Source organism: Fringilla coelebs (genome assembly GCF_963513975.1).
Source record: "Fringilla coelebs genome assembly, chromosome: 1".
Classification (NCBI taxonomy): Eukaryota; Metazoa; Chordata; class Aves; order Passeriformes; family Fringillidae; genus Fringilla; species Fringilla coelebs.
Window position 1 is genome coordinate 22,398,718 of NC_140028.1, and position 23,276 is coordinate 22,421,993.

The following is a 23,276-nucleotide window of genomic DNA, read 5'->3' on the forward strand; positions in this document are numbered from 1 at the left end:
GTTAGTGGAAAGACAATAAATATAAATAGAGAATTCAGCACTAAAGAAAGCTTTCACAAAAATACTCAAGTGCTGTCACGACACAGATGAAGTCCTTGCTGAAATCGACAGCAAAACTCTTCAGTGACTTCAGCAAAGTTAGGATTTGACTGAAGGTGCTCCTACTTTTTGTCACACCTCATACTTCAGGGCTTTTATATGCTCTTTTTTTATATTTGAAACGGAAATTTCTGGTATAGCAGTCTATAAACTACCTGGCACACTTTTATAAAAACTGGGACATGCATGTTTGTTTTTGAAATGCTCTCTCATATGATTCTACTTGAGAATTTAATACAATAAACATTGTTTCCCGAAAGTGTAAAAATATAACATTCTTCTGCCATTAAAAGAAGATAATTAATCCAAAAACCCTCAGTATTCAAAGGGCTTAGACATCTTTCAACATGAAGATGAAGCGTTTATGCTCTTACTGGCAAGCACTTGCTACATCCCATCTCAGAGAGGGACTAATCCAATTTAAAGCTAGCATTTGCAGAAGAAGGAAGATCTAAGGAAGTAAATACAGACAAACAAGATCACTAGGAGAGACAAGATAAAAAGCACGCTGAAAGGAGCACCAGCACCACTGAACTGTTAACAGAATTCTCAGAAGAATAAAAGGAACTGCTTTTGCTGGGACTTGGTAGGCACAGGGTGCAATGCTGACTTGCCAAACAATGAACACCTCGGGCATATGTAGCCATGAGAACCTTTCCAGAAAGAAGTGGTGCTTGCCAAGAACTCAGACTTCCTCCTCTTTTTCCCTCAGAAAATTTGTCATAGATATGGTACATCATGATTGATAAGAGGATAGAAGGGAGGAGACACATTCCTTTCACCCAAAGGGAAACACAGACAACTGTGAGGGACAGATCTCCTGGTTTGGCACTTTAATCTCTGGCCTCCCAGCCCAAAGGTGAGTATTCCCACTGCCAAAAGCACCAGAATCAGTGTAACTTCATCTTTGAATGGAAAAGGTACTCAAGTCTTTACCTCCAAGTCAGAAGGCACTCTCTGTTGTTTTAGCTGCACCTTCAGCAGATCTTTTTGCTGATCATCTTCCAGACAATCGATTTCAGTCACGGGGAAGGCCTGCTGCTGTGTGTCTTCACTGATGCTCACAACAAAGAGCACCTCTGAGGTGAGCAGCAAGCAGCCTTCATGCTGCTGGCCTGATCCACTCACAATCATGACATCTAAGGCCATATGGACCTCTGGCCTTCCCAGAGATTGCAGCATTTTCCTGCATTATTGGGTTAAAAGAAGAAAAAAAAAAGACAAAAAAGAACTAGTTAGTGTAGCGCATTGGATCCTTCAGGGCTTATTTTGATCACTGTTTTTACTGAAGCCTGTAGCTATCACCTACAGATGTAAAATAAGCCAGGGAGTGTATTCCAAAACTCCATTACTGAAAGATGTAAGACTTCAGATTTAAAGAATGAATGTGAAATTGTTACTTATCAAAACCCCTCAATCACTCACCGCAGAATTGGCCTAATATCTGTGCTAGGTTAGCCTATTTCCCATCCTATTTCCTCGATAACAGAAAAATTACCCTGAGAAGTGGCTTAGAAATTCAGTGCAGAAAATAAAGCTATCTTCACTAACAGCTGTTTCTGGAGATGTGCAGTATTTTTCTTGGGCTCAGTGCAATGATAAAATAAGTAAGAACTCACTGAATACCATTAAATAAAGATCAGCTCTGTAGTTTCAAAGCTGGATGCAGCTCAGCAGCCCATCATTTGCAGATTGGGTTTCTATGCACTACCTTTGTGTTTAATGTTCCTAAACAAACTGCCATAACTCAGCCTTTCCAAGGGAAGCCTTTCCTGTTAACTTGACCAGAGGCCAAAACCTATTAATAAACAATGTGGATGTAAAAATGAGCAATTGTCTAAATAATGTTACCAGACATATTTGACGTGGCTGTTTGGAGCCTGCTCAACCTGTTGATCATTTGGATGAGAGCGCTGCTTGGGAAGCTGAGAAAGTCCAGCTCCATGCAAAATACCTGTGGGTAAGAGAATTCAGGTTTTTTAGTGGTTGTTTTCTACAGCGCCGTTACGTGTTGCAGTGATGTCATCTGTTTAAAGCAGTTCATAAAATAGTGCAGATCCAAAACGATGCCACATCTCTGGAAGCTGTAGTCAAGATAATTCATTAAATATTACAATGCAAGAGTTGTGCACTTAACCCCCATGATCTCGCTTCAGCAAGAAACCAAAAAAAGCCCACTGTGTGTTCCATGAATCAGCTCTACACTTGCAATCAAGAGAAACATAACACTCCTGAGAGCCATCACTTCAGAGCAGGATCAGACACATCACTTAGGATTTATGTAGAAAAAATCAAGACCATTGTTAACTTTCTTGCTTAATATTAAAATACTTTCATATACGTGTCACAATTGGTACAAATTGGAAGGCAAGTTTGCCTAGATACTGCATTTAAATGTTCAGTTACTTAATCCAGCTGTTAAACACAGATCCATGTACATTTATGAGATCTCCTGGGGCATCCGGTTTATTGTGAATTCTTCTTAGTGCCAGCACAGAATGGAGACTACAAGCAGCAGTTAAGCAGGTTTCTAAAGAGACTCTCCAAAGCTGAAGATGATAAAGTATGCATGATTTCAGATAGCCTGTAAACATTCAATGATGAGGTATGGTCACCAGAAAGAATGCGTGGGATGCAAAAAAAATTCACAAATTAAGTAGTTTTAAAAAATTTTACTTGACAGACATGGGGTAGGTTATGCAGCAAGCATTAGTGTTATATGGTTTGGTGCAAAGTTACTCTTTTACAAATGTACTTCTTTACAAATAAATTAAGAGATTTTCTTTTGTCTAAGGATTCCAAAGGCATAAGGGTGTCAATAACTTAGATTCCCTCTTACACAATGGATAATAATTTAAACAAAACATCAGCAATGAAAAAAACCCTTTAATTTTTAGCACACATGTTGATGGTAATACTTAAAAGCAGCATCCCAATTGTAACAGTTGGCTTACCGAGGTTCTCAGCATTATGTGAGTGAAAATGTTATTTACAGATGGAGACAGAGAGAACATGTGTTTATTTCTGTGTGGTCCTCCACCCCTTGGTCCCCCCCAAGAGGCACAGTCCCACTTCCAATCCAGTTGTGGGTAAGAGTTACTTGAACTCTTGTGTATTTTCCTCTCACGCACTGTCAGCTATTATTGATATAGTTTTATGTTTTTTCCTGGCTAACTCTTTTTGTCACATGGTCATGGAAAACATGATGTCTAATATACCATATCTACAATGAAAAGTGTCCCTCTACTACTAGGAGTTTCTTGATAAAGACAGCAGCAGAATTAAATCTAGAAATAATAATGTCCTGGGCAGCAAAGCCAACACGGAGACAGCCGACAACAGAAAAAACCTTCTGATTTTGCTGACATGGGTTTCACACCTATGGGGTGTATAATTCAGGAGAACAGTTATTATTTATGATCATACAAACAAGATAAAGTTGATTTGAAAGAATTCTAATAATTGTTTCATTATTTCTTTTACTAGATGAAATGAGCTGTGGATGTTGTGGGAAGCATCCTAACCTTAAGCTCTACAAGAACTACTCATATTTTAGTCAACACAACAAGCATAAATATTGCTAGTGATTAAAGGCTTAAATATTCAAGGTTTGTCTGGTATAATTAGTGAGGTGGAATTATTGATACATTGTCCTTCTATAAATATCCTGCTTCTCTTCCCTGACTCCCTCCAACCACCATTTCTTTTTAAATATTCAAGCTGAAAATGATTTATTGATACTGGAGACAAATAAATCAGTGTATTTTGATATTTTATTTTTATCTTTTACACTTTTGGTTTGTCCAGAATTGTTTCCATCAATTTGAAAAGATTTAACACCAGTGCCATTAAATGCTCAGTCTAGCTGGAAATTCCACCTCTGGTTGCTCTAAGGTTTCTCATGATTCTGAAAACAGGACTGTCTTCTTATGAAACTCCAGTTTAAAGGGTATGCTCTTACTACATGACTCACTTCTTTCTCCCAAGAATGTAACTCACTCTTTCTGTAGAGATAGCCCAACTCTTTCCCTGCCATAACAAAGCAATCTCAAAACAACGCTCTAATTGGACATAGTGTTGCTCTAATCCTTTTATGTCAAAAACTATTTTTCAAGCACATATGTTTCTGTAACTAATTCTACTGTATTCCAAGAATTACTTCATGCTTTCTGCATTCTCTGTTTCTGTGGCTGTACATCGCTGATCAGTAACACAAGAGAGAAGCACAACACGATGGCGTTTCAGAAAAGCAGCAGAGCATTTGTAAGTATTTAGCTCTGGCATTTCTAAACCTTTCTCTAAGTCACACAATATTGAGCTGGATAAATAAGACATAGCAGGTCATATCTGAACAGCATTTTAAAATGTAAATGGAGGTGTTGGCAATAAGATACTCACCGTAACCTGTCTGGGAGACGAGCTCAGCTGCCCCTCCAATGGGCTTCGTGAAGACGCCCATGATTCCCTTCCCCACACCTGAGATGACCCCTCTGGCTTTATGCCCAGCAGAAGCTTGGGCCTCAGATACTCGCTGAAAATTCCGCATCGGCTGATCCACAATCCCAGCAATTGCACCTGAAAAAACAAGAGTCTCCAGTAAGTAGTGAAGATAAATATTCCGGAATAAGAGGAAATCTTACTACTGGACCTGAATATTATTTGGATTCAAGACTGTACCCCATACTTATACAGCTATTTAGCATGTGATCAATTAGCTAAACACTATCTTAGCTTCAATTAAGATCTAACCTTTTTTTTTTAAACATTTAGATCACCTAACCTAACAGTACGTTTTTCTCTTTCGACTGCTTCTGCTAAATGATTTTGCTGAGGTAATTAATTTGGCTCATTCTGTGTCACAATTCTGAAAATGTTGGGCTAGGAATAAAATCCTCCAGTTTTAGACAGCTAGAGCTGCTATGGAAATGAGATTTTCACGTAAGTGCAAGATTGACTTCATGAGAATAAAAACTGTTTGTATTCAATAGATCATTTTTATATCCTCTTCCACTGCCAGAAATGTTCATAAGCTAATGCAACTTTTGATATATGACTAAGATTAGCAGAATTAGACTTTGAGACTTTTTGTTACTTTTTTTGTGAAAACCATCATATTTTACTTTAATGTGCATGGGTCAAACTTTTACAGGTGACATAGTGACCTTCCCAGCTTTTAGTATCAACAGAGAACTTCAACTTAAATCTTCCTAAATGTAAACAGGTATGTGAGGTGGTACACTTCTTTGATCTTGAGTTTATGCTAGCCACTTAACCACAGACATGTCTCTAGTTGTTGTAATTTTGATAGATAAGCTATTTGGAGATTGCTGCGGGTACAAGGATTGGACAAAGCCACACCAGTCTGCCCGACCCCGGGTGCTTTGCTCAGTGAAAAGCAAGTCTGCAGGCTTCTTGGCCGGGTCTCAGTTTGCACCTGCAGCTGCAAATATCAAGATAAAACAATTATTTAAGGAGTAGGATTGAGTGTCACCCTGGTTACTAGGCATTTTCACCTCAACCTAGACATCTTTGAAAGTTCTGCTTTGGAAGGGGAAGGAAATCCAGGCATAATTCCACAGATTCAGACAATCGCAACCGAGGTATTTGGCCCCATGTGTTTACCAGCGTGACGTGCACTAGGCAGTGAGCTGCTCACTGGTTTTCAGATGGTTCTAGTTACTGTCACTGGATAAATAAAGAAATTGCTGACTTTAAACAACAAGAACTAATATTGTATTTGTGCACAGTCACTGTCCGAAGAAAAAGAGAGGATGAGAAGTAGCACACATTTCCCCAGATCCTTGTCCCTGGGATACTATTGATCAGGAATTCAGGAAACTTTCATCCCCCATAAATGCCTTCCTCTCCTCTCAGAGAGAATTCTCCCAAAATCTGTAGCACTAGCCTTTTGACAAATGTATATCATTTCCACAGAAAATGCAGGTCTGTCTTTGAAGTGATGCCTGGTTTTACTGAATATTTAGCTGCACACTCACTGAAGCTGAGTGTGCTGCTAAATATTCACCTTTTGTACCACAAAGGCCACAAAGCTTTTTCCTTAATGCCATGCCATTGAGACGATACAATTTTCAATTCATTACCACTTACCAGCTGCTCCTGCTGCTTGACTAAAATAATATCTCAACACCACATTACACAATTGGGATTGTGTGTCCAGTCTTTTGTGCAACTGGGATGCATTTGAAGGCATAAAACAATACTTGGTGTTGTGCTAAGCTACAATATTAAACTATCCTGTGACCTCCTTCACCCTATCTATTGAGGTCATCCACAACAAATGCACTTTCAGAACAGAAGTTATTGCCTTATAAAATGTAATCCACCTAAGTCCTAGCACTAGTAAATTATTTACTGCAATATACTTGAGCAAAGTTATAAGGTAATAATAAGAACCTGCTCCAAAGGACCTGTGGTATGCTCCAGGCACTGCTCAGCTAGAATTAGGCTCCAAGGACGAGGAAACAGAATGGAAACTGCTGTGACTGTGTTATATAAGAATATTTATGTAATGCCCCAAATAATCTATAGCTTAATTAGCCAGTTTTTAGTAATTCCACACTTTCTCTGGTATTTGATGCATGCTCTGAACTTCTCTGTGAAGATCTCAAATCCTTTTGCAAGTCTTGTTGTTCTACCTGCAAAAAATATACCCAATGATCTTCTCTTCCTCTGTAATTCCTTATCTTGAATTGCAACTCACTGCCATAGCTCATTTATGTGCAGTGGCCATGCCCACGAATCACAAAATAAACGATAACCTTACTCCTTTCACTGAGGAGTGGCTGGTCCTACCACCCTTGTGTAGGGAATCCAGATCTGTGCAGCTCCTATCCTATGTGCAGCACGTGTGAGCAAAGCAAAAAGACATAGACCAAAGCCTGAGCAACCTCAAACCCCAGCAACAGCGAGAGAGTGGTGACACACACGTGAGGCTCAGGGCACTACTCCTCACACCAGAGACTGTGCAGAGCACATCTGCCTGTGCCCCTGTGGCTTCTTGTGTTCTAACAGAGTTCTTGGCAGGAGCACCCTGAGGGATGGACTTACCACAGAAAGTCTCTGCCCGCCAGATTTCAGTAGGGTATCAGGAAAGCAGAGCATGGAACCACATGTAGTGGTTCCTCCCTTCCCACTCTCATTCTCTCTCACATGGTGTCCCACTGCTGTCCCTGTCCTTTCCCTGTAATGTCCCTCGAACAGTATTTTTTTAATTAAATGAAACCATTCTCCATTTTTCTTTTTTTTTTCTTGCCCTAAGCATTTGATTTTATATGCATGTCCACATATGTACACACAGATTATGCATGTATAAAGAAAACCTCAATAAAATTAAACACCAAAGCAACAAAACAAAAACATATTCTTCCATTACTGGACCAAAGAGGTTCCAGCAACAACATAACATCTGCTAAACATCAGATGGGGTGCACTCTGGTTAATACATGTTGCTCAGTAACAATAAAAAAGTTACTTTGATAGCTACAAAATTCAGATAGTTCAGAGTGTATCACTGGATTACTTCAAGAAGAATTTGATTATGGGCAGCAACTGCTTCATGTGCAGACTGACAAAGTTTGGTGAACGTAGCACAGCTTTCAGACCTTGGCAAAACTCGGATTGCTTGTGACAAACTCTTTCAGAGTAAGACATAATTGGAAAAAATCCCCCACTAAGAGAAACTGGCCATGTTTTGCCATGAGGCTGGAAGCTGCCCAAGCTGAAGCCATTTTGCTTCCTTTCCTCTGTTGTCTTTCAAGACTGCCTCAAGTGTTTCACACCAAAAACAGGGCTGAAGCATAATCTCATCACAGCAAACATCACAGAAAAATACAGCTCAAAGAAAAAAAGCACCTGTTGCCATGCATTAATGTAGTTGCACAGTTAGTGTGTGGAATAGCACACAATTTCAGGATTAGCACTGGCTTCTGCTATCTTGTGTTGTAGATAGGCAAACACAGAGTGGCCCTGACTCGGTGATAGTGTACAGCGAGAACAGCCACCACCACCTGTAATAACAAAAATCTGAGCTTCGGAAACCCAGGCTTTGCCTTCTCTACCAGGACAGTTACACTGTCAGGCAATATGGGTCAATCCACTTGCCCAAAAGCACAAAGGAGTAACTGAAATGTTGAGCACTTCCGCCACTGTAAAAAATAACTTTTTTGAATAGTTGTCATCTTTTTGGTTATTTAGATATGCTCAACTTCCTAAAGGCAGCCACTTCAATATAATATTTTTCACTAGGACCAGCAGTTGAAAATGCAGCCGATAGTTTCAACAGTCTCTTTTACATGCTTAAAAGTTAATATTTAAAGTTTGACCCTGTCACACAAAATGTAAAAATAGTTCCTCAGTGGGGAGTCAATCATCTAAATATTTTACCAACAATTTCACTGCATTTTTGCCTAAACATAGAAAAAACACACCTATCATAAGCTGTTGCTTCTTTTCACGCACAAGTGTTACTAAAATGACCCAGAAATCTCCCCCAAATTAGAAAAGAAGACAACAGCTGGCCAAAGATAACAATCAAATCAAACAACACCCTGACAGTGCTTGAGTCATTTAAAATGAGACAGGACAAAGCACTTAAGAATGTACCACAGGGAACAACTTGCACTGAGGAGGAGACGAGAGTACATGATTTTGGCCCCGATTCAGCAAAGCTCTTAAGCACATGCTTAAGTGCTCTGCTGAATCAGGGCCACCGTGAGCCAGATTTTCACAAAAATCAGAAAGGCACCTCTACATTCTGGATAGATACCACTACATACTGGTGAACCTAGGACTCTTACATGACTTCACCTAGGCACAAAATCTACATTTGCCATTGTCTTCGCTGCCTGCGTGGCTCAGATGGCTTTTACGAACATGAGCGTGCTGTGACCATCATAGAAATCTCCTTCACACTCTTCAATTTCACCATTAGAAAGCCACAGAAATTGCGGCTTCCTACAGTTGTCCTCTTTGCATTTCTGTGCTCATCAAACCTTTCATCCTTGTGAAGGAAAATAACTGCAGCTTTTATGTACAAATAACCTGAAGTGTTTTTAGAGTAAGCATGTTCATGTTTATTCTGAACGCGCTGGGGAAAAAAAGCAGCACAGCGATACCATCACTTCAAATACGACTGTTTTTTTTGTTTTTTTTTTTTTTGGGGAAGCCACAATCTTCTTTACACTAAATGGTCAGGACAGCAGCAGCTTTCTGACATGTTTGTAGAAATTGAAACATAGGTCTATTAATAATTCACAATTTATACGAATTGACACAATTTATACGAATGCTGCTGCCTATACAGAGGAAACATGCTTTTAAAAAATCATGTTCAATTACAAAACTGATACAATGTAGTGGAATATTTCTGATTTCTCCCTTAGTCAGAGTTCCATACTTGTCACATCCAGCTTTACAGTAACTGTAGCTATTTATGCGGGTGCTTCACTGACTCCACTGCTAAGAAAAGAGGTAGTTAGCAGGGAGCAATCGCTAAACAATAACAGCGGGAATAAAAACAAGACCCTAGCTTGTGGAGGAGTACTGTTTAAATGCTAATATGAAGCTGTAAGTTTTTAACACGAAATCTGATTTCTTAGGAAATCAGGGGCACTGGAATTCTAGCTCTAGTTTTTGTTTTCCTTTTAACTCGGGTGTACTGCCACGAACCACAGAATCCTTGCGTGCGGGGAGGTGCAGGAACGGTGCATTTGTGCATTTGTGCATGTATGTGAGGAGTTCCCAGCTTTCCTGAACAGCAGAAACTTTGCCTTGATACAGCCAAAGCGTCAAAGCTTTACTCTACTCCAGGCTGTACAGCTTATGTTTTTAGCTCTGAAGGGCTCTGGTGTGTCAGTGAAGGAGATATAGACACCATGTTACCTTGATGTTTAATTAATAAGTGAGGTAAAATCCCCAAACCATTTCACCAGCACATACACACCAGGCTGACACAGTGCTTCTAAAAGTATAATCTTTTATCCAGCAACTCAACCTGACTGCCCTTAGCCCAATAAAACAAGAGGGAAAAATAAAACCTCCTCCAAACTGCCTTTGATTTGCAACACCAGTAACAGCTTACTATTGGGACAGTGGCTACTAATATATGGAATTTCTCCTTTATGCACATTTCTCCCAGGACACTTGCTTGCCAGTTTACAGGCATTATCAAATGACAGTGCTTCACATAATCTAATGTTATTGCTTAAAATAATTCCCAGCAACTTAACCCAAACTTGTAACATTTTTACCACTTCCTCTTTGGGGCTTTCAGGGTTGCGGTTGCAAATTTAGGAGTTGTGTACACTACTGAAGATTAGGAAACAGGACAAATCCTTTCAAGCTTCAGCACTTCTAACCTTTTGCACTGGACTGCTTTTGGTCACTTTGATCTCTAAGAGATTCATACTGTTTAATACATACTGAGGAACTCTGCCAAACAATACAGTTCTGCATTCCTTTGCTGTGTGACAAGTCGAAGTAACCTAGAAAATCCAGCCCCTTACTGCAAAACTTCTCGCAGAGAATTTTTCCAGTGCGGGTTAGTTTTCAAAATTTTAGGTGCTATTTTGAAATGGATAGAGTAATCTTCACTTCTAACCAAACCACTCCGCTGCTTGATGAATAAAATTACACTGAATCAGGACGATCTGAGTCTCTTTGTAAAAGCAGAATTCCTCATCAAAGCTTACTTAACATCTGCAGTAAGTTGAAGTGGTTTTCAAACAAACCCAAGAATCTCTGATATCTACAGTGCTGCAAAAACAAGCAGGTTCAGAAGGCATTCCTATAATTCACTGGAAAGTAAACATCAGCATGATGACGTCCTCGTGTTGAATTAGTTACAAGTCACGCTGCAGAATTATTCTTTTTTTCCTGCTTAGAGCTACATCATGTACGAATGAAAATATTATTTCACAAAGAAAGTGCAAACCCATTCTATATCTGTAATTATTTTATCAGCAAAAATCATACACAAAAGTTAGTAAATCTTGATAAACAGTATCTAATATACATACTGCGAGGCTTTTTCACGAGAAGACACCAAATTCCCAGAATTTGAAATTATAACTCACAGTTAGAAAAGGCTAGTGCACAGATTAGAAAACAGTATTATCACTTAACTTGATATTTAATAGTACATTACCTAGAAGGCTAATGCCTAAACGAGAGAGCCCCTGTCTCAGTCCTTCTCCCAGGCTCTCTGGAAGCTGCCTTCTCCATTCTTCTTGTCTGTTGTAATGCTCCTCATCCAGTGACAGCCTATCCATATTCCGAGCAAGACTTGTTGCCAGATTGGTAATTGACGTCAGTGTACCTAAATGCATGGAGATATACATTTGGGTCTGGATCAAAATGCTTTCATTTAAACCACGGAGACATTGTGTGCCTCACTGCAATGCTGAGCTTATGAGCAGAGCAGCAAGTCAAGTGAACAGTCACCCATGTGTAAGATGCTTTACTATTTGTTAAGCATCACCACGCTGCTGCTATGGCCCGTGTCACGCCTTTTACATTAGCCTGCTCCAGGTTTGCCTGGTCGGTGGGAACAGAAATTCATCTGAACGTCCTTCTCCAGTTGCCTGACTTGTGGAAGGCTAATCTAAATGGAGAGGGGGTGATGGAGAGGTAAACAAATATTTACAGAAGGAGCTGTGAGGCCGCGTCCTGCGGGAGGCAGGAGCGGAGGCGCGGAGCAGCAGCCGGCTGTGCCGGGGCAGCCGCTGTGTCTGTGCGGCGGCTGGAGCCACGCGATGGCACTGTTTGTACAGGCTTTGCAAGGGAAAAGCTCCTCCTGTTCCCATGGCAGGCCAGCCCCACTGTCAAATCCCATCCACGTACTCACACAGTTGAGACAACTGTATCTACTTCTTTTTTTTTTTTTTTTTAATAATAAATATGATGAGGCGACCGAGTGTAGAATTTCTGATGGCTAGCAGAAGTGCAGAACACCTTTAATACTTCTGCAGTTATCACATGAAATACTTGCTGAGTGAGTATCTATTTCCCACTGGGAGGTTTAAAATTCTGAAGTTTCTGAAACATTCTCATGCACTGCAGTAAAGTGGTGATCTGTTCAGTACATGAGACATTGCATGTGAGCTTGTCACATATACTCTTAGCTTAGCTAAATGGGAACTGTTTGGTTTTTGAGCCCTGGTACCAGGAATTTCAACTGGCACTGTCAGAGCAGCACAAGACAAGGCAGGGCCAGGAGACTGAAGGATGGACAGATTTTATTGCTTAAAACTTTAACAATGCATGACAACAAAGCAGTAGCTGGAGTAATAAAGTGAAAGCTCTACCTTTGGAAATGTGTTTTACAAACGATGTTGTTCCTCTGGAAACTCCACTGACAAATGCTCCTGGGCCTCTGGTCAGCCCTTCATAGGGGAGCCTAAAGAAATCAGCTATGCCATTCCCTATGCTTCTCACCAGACTAGCTGGGCTTCCAAGGATTTCCAACGATCCAACAACCCAGCCTGTGTGGAGAAACAAGACACATGTTACAGCTGCAAAAACTGCAGAAGCAGCAGTTGTGAAAAGGTTATTCCTTAATTATCTTTTTCACACTAGAATTCATTGCATTATGAACTTCCTTTGAGCAAAACACAGGAAATAACTCATCCACTATGAATTCAGAAATGGCAATCTTTCATACTTCGTAAATCAAAGAAATCCTTTTGGCAAACTCACAAATAGCTTTAGAATTACTTCCTTCCAGGAGCTTCCCGTATTTCTGCTAAAAGTGTGTGAGGGAGGCGGATGCGAGAGCCTCACAGCTACAGAGGAATGGGACTGCAAACTCAGATGGCTGGGTTGGTTTTAGACACTATAAGGCAGCGTTGTGATTTCACATCCTTATGTGATAGAATTGTGACAGGGAGTTTACACTGATACAATGTACTGCTTTACGGGAGTGTGCAGGTCAATTGCTTGATGGAGTGTTAGGAAAAGGGATGCAGATTTTTGACAAGTGCTTAAGAAGTTATTTTAAATCCACCCCAACCCTTCTAAGCTGATCATTTTCTTTCAGAGCGCAGTGAAAGCCAGACAAATGTCTTCTGCTCAGTACAGTTGTGTAAACAGCAATGACATCTACATGCTGATTAGGTTACTCATAGGGGAGTATTCCTTATGCATATCCCAGGAGAAGTATCTGCAGATCTGGTTTCCTATATAAACGCAGGGTTGCCAGCAGCTTGCTGGATGGCTGAGCACGCAGCAATCTGTTGCTGGAAAGCTATTTGCAGGTCTTGTCTTTCTCAGGCTGGTAGGCAGCGGATTTATTAGGGAAACAGTGCTGCATAACTCTTTTTTTGGCAGCCCAGAGAGAGCAATTTAGAAATGGCAATAAATGTGAAACAGGAACTGTTTGGTCTTTGAGCCCTGGTACCACGAATTTCAGCTGGCACTGTCAGAGTGCACAAGGTGTGACAGGGCCAGGAGACTGAAGGATGGACAGACTGGCCTCCTGCTCTCCCATGAGGGCCCTTGATCGGCACTCTGCCCTCCTCATTCCCATCTCATCGTTGAAAACTCCTGCTATCCAGATGCTTTTCTTGTTTTCTTTTAACCCCTCCCAGTCATTCCTGTGGAAGGCTGAATCATGAAACTGAACAGAAGAGAAAATGTTACTCATATGAAATGAATTAATCTCATACTATCATTCTAAGCTCCTGAAAAATCTATTATTCTTGTTGAATCTGTCCCACATTTCAGTTCTGGCAGTTTGAGAACTCTAGGACTTGTCATATGAAAAGCAGGACTCAGAGTGGACATAAGAGAGAGGGTGGGATGGACTACAAAAACAAAACCCAAGTGCTACCGGCATTGCAGTGAACAGAGCAGCAACACACATTGTGGCCCTGCTGTCCTGGAAAGGAGCATCCCCTGGCAGTCCTTTCCTGCCAGGACCAAGCCATAACTCCAGGTTGGGCCTGCTGTAGGATTTTTAATAAATTATCTCTGCCACTGTGTGAAGTGCTGAAAAGCTGGAGGGGTGGGGGAGGTGTGTATACATGGGAGAGATGTTTCTCTGCTTTTTCTGATCAATATTATTGCAATAATTCCTTAGAGCCTTTTTTCCCCCCCTCAAATATTCTTGACAGTCCTACACGGTGGTGTCATGGCAAGTGGCTACAGGACACTGCAGCTTAGTGCCTTGGTGCCCTGCAACATCCCCAGCAGCCACCACCAGCCTGGGACATGGGGGACTCCAGCTCCATTTGCCTGCTGGGCCAGCCAGCATTTCAGGAACGGAAAACAGATAAAAACCAGGAATGAAAACAGTTAAACACAAAACTGAGGGGTTGCCTGCTATGTCAGGGAGGGTTTGCTGTAATCTGTCCCTATCTGTCAGGTTTGAGAAGCTCTGGGTGGATCTTGCTCACCCTGGGAGAGCGTATGGGAATAATGTACAACCTGCAGCATGGGTGACCCTCCTTGGCCAATGCTCAGAGCAAGCCCAATGGCTCCTCACTGCCAGCTTGGACTGCCCAACCCAGGCAAGAAGTCCTGGGAGTAAGTCAGGAATAGGAGAATGAGGAACCAGGAACAATCCCTCAATTCACAAGCTCTGTGTGGCACTTTACTTTGCAGAATACAGTATCATGTCAGGTTACCATTTCCCACTTATGCATAGTAATTATATCCACTGACATGAAATGAATATAACTGTATTAGCAGAGAGCCGCTGAATTTTCTTTATAGGCACTTATAGGGTTAGATGTGGTACCAGTGTATTTTGGATTAGCTTCTATATAGGGACAACTTAATTAGAAAAGAATAAGAGATTTCCATTGGAGGTTTGGCTGATTTGAGATAAGCAATGCTAACCAGCATACTTGAACAGAGGTCTCCATCCCCATCCATGGCTTTAATGGATTCTGACCACTCCTTTGCAACACACAGGGCAACCTGATGCACCCCCTTCAGCAAGCTTTGGGGCAAATACTGCTCTCTCCCACAGGTCAGCAGTGGTCCTGCACACAGCTAAGGGCAAGAGAGTGTATATCCCTGAGTATAAGGTATGGCTGTATGGGCAGGCTGTCTGTGCAGATGCTACCAATGATTTATGCATGAAACAGTGGTGAGCAGAAGGGGGTCAAACAACCCATATTCCAGATTAATGTAGTTAAAATGCAGGAGCACTAGGTCCTCTTCCATAAGAGACCAACTGTGCTAATGGTGAGAAAAAACCTCAGGGTTTGCAGATCATATAAAGCTTTTTGCTTGATTTTTTCCTTCCTTTTTTACTTTGTTGACACAGTCAGCTCTTTTGACAAGTGTCACAAAGTCTTCAATATAAACCATTTTCATTGCTAAACCAAACATTAATCAGCACAATTCACCATTTTAATCATGGTGACACCTTTCAAACAATACATTTTAGTTGTAGTACTTCCAGTGGGAGTTAAGTATATATGCATATCTATTTTCCTGAAGAGAAGTTCCACCAAAGCAAACTTCAGTTCTTAATACCTAAATCTGCTTGATTTCAGACACATCACTGATCCCAGAGCAAGTGATGGGGGAGAAGCATTTACACTGTGGACCATATCTGGCTACAGTTTCACTCTTAATTACCAAGCAACTAGATCTGCCCTTCTGTACAATGAGATTTAACTACAGAACAAATCCAAACAAGTAGCAAAAACGAAAACCTGCAAATTTTGCAAGCATAATATTGCAGGAAAATAATGAACTGGTACACTGTTCTGGTGCAAAACTGTGCACACTGTTGTCACAATCAGCAGTGCAAGTCAGGTATGCACGCAGTGAAACACAATGTCAGCATCTATAAATAGATGAAATACACATGTACAGTTTTGGAAAGTGTGCACAGAAGTTAGGTTGCAGCTATGCTTCCAGTCCAAATGGAAGCATCAGGATCTCAGAAAATCTGACTATTACTACTGCAGGAAAATAAACCCCACGTTTCAGTGTGGGCTCTGTTACTTGCGTGTGCTCATGGAGGAGCTTCCTTCTGTCTCAGGCACAAATTCTGTGCTGCACCAAGACACATCAGAAGCCAGATTTCATTACTTCTGCATTAGTATTTATGGAAAACAAAATATACCTGATAACTTAAAAAGACTAATTGCTTGCTATTGATCCTATATAGGAAAAAGTTACTAACAGCAAACTTCATAGTTCTTGGATCAAAGGACAACAAACATCTGTGTGCCAGTTTAGATTGAAGGCTGTATGAAGAAAGACAGATTCCTAATCATAAACTGCAGCCAAAAGGAGTTTTAACAACAAAACAACATTCAGGCCTATAATTTACTTCTGAACGCAGAGCAACATGCTGAATAATTTGATTAAACACTGTTTTGGGGAGTTTATGTAAGGAATGTGGGTTGATTCTGACTAGTGCTATAATATAAAATGACAAAACCTAAGCCAGCTAGAATACATTTTTATGCTGTGGTCAGGGTTTCAGGTGGCTGGCTAATGTTTAGCACAATGTTACAAATCTTCACTGGTGTCTGCTCAGCTATTTTATCTCCCATCTGTTGTATGACAGGACCTGAATGGTGTCTGAAAGTATCATTATCAAACAGCGTCTAAGGAGAACAAAAATTGTACTGCTAACATCCAGGGTACTCATCTTGAATGACAGTCCCAGAATCCTGGTACCAATGAAAATGCTGCTTGTTAAGGAAAAGCACTGACCTGCTCTGAAAAGGGCTCCAGCAGCGTAATGCATGGCCAGGGCGTGCACAAGCTGCCTGGCCGTGGTGAAGATGGGTCCTCGCTCAAACACCGAGAAGGAGAGAGGGGTGTGGTCTGAGGCTATATACAGTTTCAATGAAGCATGAATACTGACAAGGAGATTAACAGGTTGTATTTTTAATCTTCTGAGCTTCACCGGCTTGACTAAAGCTCTTGCATGCTCTCTCACTTGTTCAGGCACTATCAGGATGGTATCTGAAGCATTGCTGGATTTACAAGCAGTTTTGTTTTCTGGAAGATATGTATCGAACAAAGTCTTAATGTAGTAAACAAAGGTGTCTTCCACATACAGCCTAGCTGGTTTGAGCTCAAAGCTGAAGTCATTCACGTGAAACATGAAATTCTCTTCTTCAGAAAAAGCAATACAGAGTTTAATAAAGCAGTTTTCCTTATAGCTTTCCAAATCTTTGTTACAAACAATGAGGTTGTTCATTCTTGACCACTGCACGGTTTCAGTTTTCTCTTCTTGGCACAGCAGGACTGCAAAATGGAAATTGGATTTGCTGTACAACTGATTGTCCAGTTGCAAGTCTTCACAATACACTTGGAGACTATGAAACTGTGGGAGGCCTTCCACAGAGTCCTGCTGGAACTCCTGTGACAGGGAGCTGCTGGCTGGGGCCATGTGGAGGAAAACATTGTCCGCTGTGAGACGCAGGAGTTCGGATGACACTTTGTGGTTTGTAATATCATCAAATGCAGCAAGACTCAACTGACTGATGAACAACTTCAGTGACAGGGTCTGCTCTTGGCTTCTAGACAGGAGAGAAAAGAAGTTTTATTACTTCCTGTCTTTTGAGCTCACCTGGCATCTCGCTTGCTCAAAGAGCTATCGAGAGACATTCTCTGTAATACGTGGGAAGCTCATTGTGCAAGTCCTGCTAACATTACTGGGATCTGGCACCCTGAATCACCACAGTGAGTACCACCCAGGAGGTCTTCTAAGAAACAGGACAGTACAGATCTATACCAGGGTTGTCTTTTTCATTCAGGACAGTTTGGACAGGAACATCTCTATCTACACAGTAATTCCCTATTATATTTTAGAGAAACAGATATTGAAACACATCACAGACACAATTTTCTGATGATTCAGGTACAGGCTCAGATGTTTCACTGAAGGTTACTATTACAGATAATCATTTCACATCACACACAGTGAGTGCCCTCCAATGAAGCCACTGCAGTATTTTTATACTGATGGCACTGAGGGCCTCCCCCTGCAATGTAAACTGCCCACTGCCAAGTTTAACTAGCAAATGGACTGTCAGGTACTGCTGATGACCAGTTGCTTGGGGATTAATACTTAATTACAAGGCAAATAAAAACAGTACAACAAATTCCACTCTAATTGTAACAGGATTGCCGGAGGCCAAGATTCTGCAGCTGAGAAATAAGTCATATTATAATTGCACTTGAATGAAGCTGAGGACCAGATTCTGGTGTATTATGGAAGTGGAGAAATCTTCTAAAGAAGGGTGTTATAATCAAGCATGATTAATTACTAACTGTAAGGCTATTTCTACAGCTCTTGCATATTAAATCTTTGGGAGCTTGTAAGATTACAGATGGCAGGCCCTGGCTAAATAAATTTTAAACTGATGAAAACACTCAAAATTAATTACTATGGAAATAGTCTATTTTTTTAAAATGAACAGTCCAGATCCTCTTTTTGTACCAGTCATCTAATGTTTATACCCTAAAGTGACATGACTTTTGATGTTAGATTGTCCTTTTTGACTGTGATATACAAAGCCATATGGTCTAAACATATGCTACAGAACATGCAGCAGTATTAAACAAAACAAACAGTTAACTTAAAGTTTCTAAGTCAGTTAACACTTAGAAAGCTGACTGAGCTCCCAGCAATGCTTTTATTCATCTTTTATGTGCTTTATGTACCTGTTGAGGTTGATACCATCAGGTCCTGCTCTTCCTTCTGGGGCCAAGGTTATGACTATTGTTCCACAGTGATGGGTGATGTCCACATAAACACAGCCAAAGCCAGTTAAGAACACAATCTAAAGGAGAGGGTTAAAAACACATGGAATGTAACCAAAATCACTATTTTTAATGTCATAAATTAAATTAATGTTATTAATGCCTTCTGGTTGAGATCTTTTACTCAAATCAGGATACTATTCAGGAAAAAAGTCAGATTTCAGTGATTCAGAAAGTAACTGCTCTGATACTTTGAATATTTCAGTTATTCAGGGAGATGAAATTTGCTTCTCATCGTTCAACTGCATAACTGAATACATTTTAATAAGACACTTCTCCAGAAAAAAAGCAAGATGTGCTGGGGAGGGTAGAGTTTATATGAGAAGAATAAAGAGGAAATTTTAATTTGTGATTTTGGATTAAGCAGAAAGGCATTTTCCTGGAGCTCTAAAAAAAATCCCACTTTCTCCTCTAGAAAATAAACCCTAAACTAACATTATGTTGCTTTGCCCTTGTTCAGAGCTGGGTGGATGAATGGCTGATAGTATCATGTCAAACACATGAAGACTGAAAAGTAAGGAACATTTTGGATCCATGAAAACTTGCATTAACAACTGAAGACTGAACACATTATTAAGCCATTTAAACTGATTTGTAAGAACACCTTCACAGGCAAGGTGTCAGCACAAGAAAATGGCAAAAATCTACCAGAAAGCAAAAAACAACTAAAAAGGTAGGAAAAATGGGAATTTGACAACAGGTTTGTGTCTTGCTTACAGGTGTACAAACTTTCACTCTGGACAAGTTGTCTTTAGGAATATCCTACTTAAAAAAGTGATGTACTGCTTTTGGAGCTTAATTCTGCAATATTTCCGTGCAAGTTTTGTGTTTCTCCAGAATATAAAAGATTAAGATCTTTTAAAGGTTTGGAAAATTCACAACAGTCCTCGTTAGAGCAAGCTGGCTTTTCTTGTAAGGTTACTATCAACACAACTGTTTACTGGATTGCAATGACAGAAGCTATAATATAATGGAATGCAAACTTGAGAAATAACACAAAGATATTGGGCTAGCACAGGTAAAACAAACAGCTATTTCTCTTGAAGAATCTTTATTGCTGTTAAGAAATCACTAGAAGCAAAAACAATTAGAAGTTTAGTAGGATCAGCACTTAAACTGATTGTTAGGCTATTCATAATAACCTTGTACAGATAATTAAATTTCATTAATCAAATTTCTTATTCTTCTGACAATTACATATAAGAGAATTTCTACTTTTGACATGTCAGTTTTAATCCTTTGCTTGTCTGGAAGAGGTTCACAGTCCTACATGGAATTGGAGAAAAAAGGACATGTATAGAATTTTCAAAACTCTAATTATTCTAAATAAACATCCACTGATCTTGAAGATTGGTCATTCTAAATTCCAACTTCAGATGATTCTGATGATAAACACTTCAATATTTATTAAGATATTAGTTTTAAGTAATTTTAAATTTACTTTTTAATAGAAAAAAGAAGTACCTATCTGTGACTACACAGAAGAAATACAAATTACCTAAGATCCTTTAAATCCCACTTATTTCACAACCTGAACTGAATTGTATGTGACACTATTAGTATATTCCTTATTCATTTATATTCATTGTTTTCAAAGAGAAAGATAGACTTAGAAATCCTGGGAAAATTTTCAACATGTACATCCTAAAACTTCAATAACAGAAGGCTATACTTTTTTGGAGAGCTGTTCAAGTAGACAATGATCCCCAAATGTTGTCTTAGCATCTAATTCCTTCTAGGAGCCAGATACTTATAAAGAACCCTGGTCTGGCATAACATTAATGACTGAAATTCGAAACCTTGCATTGCTTGACTGGCTTGCTGAATGGAACTGAACTACTTGCTATATAACATAACACTCAATAATCAAGAGCATTTTGTGATTCGTGCCCAGGGAAAACATCTGAAACTAGTATTTCTTTCAAAGAGCCAAGCAGTTTATGTTGATTCCATGTAAACTAATGACTTCAAAGATGGAAAAAATTCCCATCAAAAAGAATTACTCCAGTCAAGGAAGCTTTCATTTACCTCAAAATCCAGAGAAAAATAACAGAAGGCAAGAAAAGGGAGGGGTTGTTTTGTTTTAGAAAGACATGAGTAGCTTCTGTAAAGACACAGAGGGAGAATGACCGTGATGATTCCTACAAGATATTAAGAAAATTATCCCATGATAATTAAGTCCCCAAATTTTCCTGGATCCTGTGGCATTCTTTGCTTACAGAGACCAGAAATTTTCAAGACTGATTTTTCCAGGCAACACCAGGTTGATTAAAAAGTGAAAAAAAAAAATCAGTGTTATAAAGCCTCTATGTTCAATCTAGCATTTTTCAAAAAGAGACAGTAGAGAAGATAGTCTGTGTTATGAAACTTCCACAGGAAGGGGCTTAGTTAGGCAGGAGGGTTCCCAGGAGTTAAATAAAACCCCTTAAACCAATAGAAAGGATAAATTTATTGCAGAGGAACAATGCACTGTGCAGGTCAGAAAGACAACCATTTATGGTGTGAATTAGGAAGTAATGTATAATGATTTACTTGTGTTCCTTGGTTGTTGATGTCCACAACATCACTCCATTCATTTACTAATTCATCAGATGACACCACTTTCAGGAGAATACTGGGCAATAAATCTCTTGTTTTGCAGTCTGGATAGCTGGAGATTTGATGGTAAAGTTCATGATGAACCGAACATTCAGCTGGAATCTTTCTACAGTAAACTTCAAACTTGGGTGTATCTGAAATGTTATAAAATATAAAGATCAGAGCCTTCTAAAACCTGTATGAAATCAAAAGTCATCCATGCTTGCTCAAATGAGAAAGTTTCTGTCTGAAATATAATAATAAATTAAAACATTGCTTTTCTATTACTTAGAATATTTTATGTTTGGGTTTTTTCCTTTTCTCTTTCTATTTCACAAAGTTTTACAGAAATATTATTCTGCTGATCATTACAATAATTTACTGCAACCAGACTTTTGACAATATGCTTTGTTACATTTGCAAATTTGAGAAAATAGAAATGTTCCATGGGATTGAATTGATGTCAGCAAAACTCCACTGATTTCCTACAGCTGGGTCACCTTGACAGCTGGAACCAGGGAGACCCAAAGGCCCAGAGACAAATATTTAAGTTCATGCTCCTGACCTCACAATTAGCTCCAACAGCTTCCAGAGTCTCTCACTTTGAGACAGACCTTCGTGAGGGCATCAAGTTCTTGCTACAACCAAAACACCCACTGAACTCAATTTTGGACTGGAGATACAGTGAGATAAGTTATACTACAACAGTGCACTGTTTCTAATTATTGCACAGTACCTACCTTTGAAATTCTCTTTCACAAGCAATGGAATGGAGCACCTGTTGTGGATAATTATACGAGGACTAGGATCTTCTGTGAGCGTTAGGTACGTCACGCCAAGATGCTCTTGATAAGTCAGTGCTATGGCTCTAAAACAGAAGCAGATATATTGGAGTATGCCTGTTTTGGAGGAAATCTTTACATATTATTACCCTGAACAATTAAAACCATTCAAAACTAGCATCTGTAAGATTCTTTATTATCAAGTTCCAAGTCCATAGATATTTATCTATATTTAGGCAAGTACACATCCCCACTTCAACAGAAGAACATGTGGAAATAGCCTAAAAAACATGAGAGAAGAAATTGCTTCATGGAAAGTACCCATGAGTTAAACTGAACATGTGTGTCTACAAGATGAGAGCTCTAGCCAGCAGAGACTTATATTAAATTAAAAGCATGAGATTGTAGGCCCAAATTTCCAACATAAATCCTTAAAATTTTCCAGAAGAATTTGCATGGATACTTCTCTGGTACATATGAAAAGTATTTGAACAAATCTAAATGACTGCTCCCCTGGAATGATCCACAATGCTATTGCTCTTTTAAATGTTAATGTTATGGATCATCACTACACTGGTTTCCAAAATGAGATGAAATTAATTTAGTTATACTCGTTAGCTACATAAAATATCTTCATGCATAAACATACATTCTGTTTTATTCTCTTTAGCAAATTTATTGGCTATTGCTAAAAACCCTTAACCTCATGATGACATTAAATCTGAAAATCAGATTAGAAACATGGGATTCTCTATGCCTGTGGCAGAATGATAAGGAATACTTCCCTTATTGTTTCCATTAAATTTTTTAAAATCTGAAGTCTGTGTGAGAATCTTTAGTATCCAAAATGACACCTCTTGGACTCAGCAGAGGAACTGTGTGAGGGTTTGAATAATATCAAGCACTTCAGGGAAGAGTCACCTCTCTGGTAATATATACTGATGTGGCTTCTCTAATTTCAGCAGATTGTTTCTTGTTCGTACCAGTACAAGCATGAATAGATTCAGATATCAGGTTCAAGAAATGAAGCTGCTCATCTGACAAGTTACTGGACTGCTA

General features: G+C 39.6%; 1 protein-coding gene across 1 annotated transcript in view; it reads right to left on the bottom strand.

The window, feature by feature from the left end:
* VPS13B (vacuolar protein sorting 13 homolog B) overlaps positions 1-23,276 on the bottom strand; it is a 430,474-nt gene that overhangs the window by 6,442 nt on the left and 400,756 nt on the right. Inside the window, 9 exon segments of the mRNA XM_084211579.1 lie at positions 1,036-1,285; positions 1,951-2,053; positions 4,498-4,674; positions 11,264-11,434; positions 12,423-12,599; positions 16,798-17,612; positions 18,760-18,878; positions 21,391-21,590; positions 22,176-22,303. Of these exon segments, the coding sequence (XP_084067705.1) occupies positions 1,036-1,285; positions 1,951-2,053; positions 4,498-4,674; positions 11,264-11,434; positions 12,423-12,599; positions 16,798-17,612; positions 18,760-18,878; positions 21,391-21,590; positions 22,176-22,303 (2,140 nt within the window).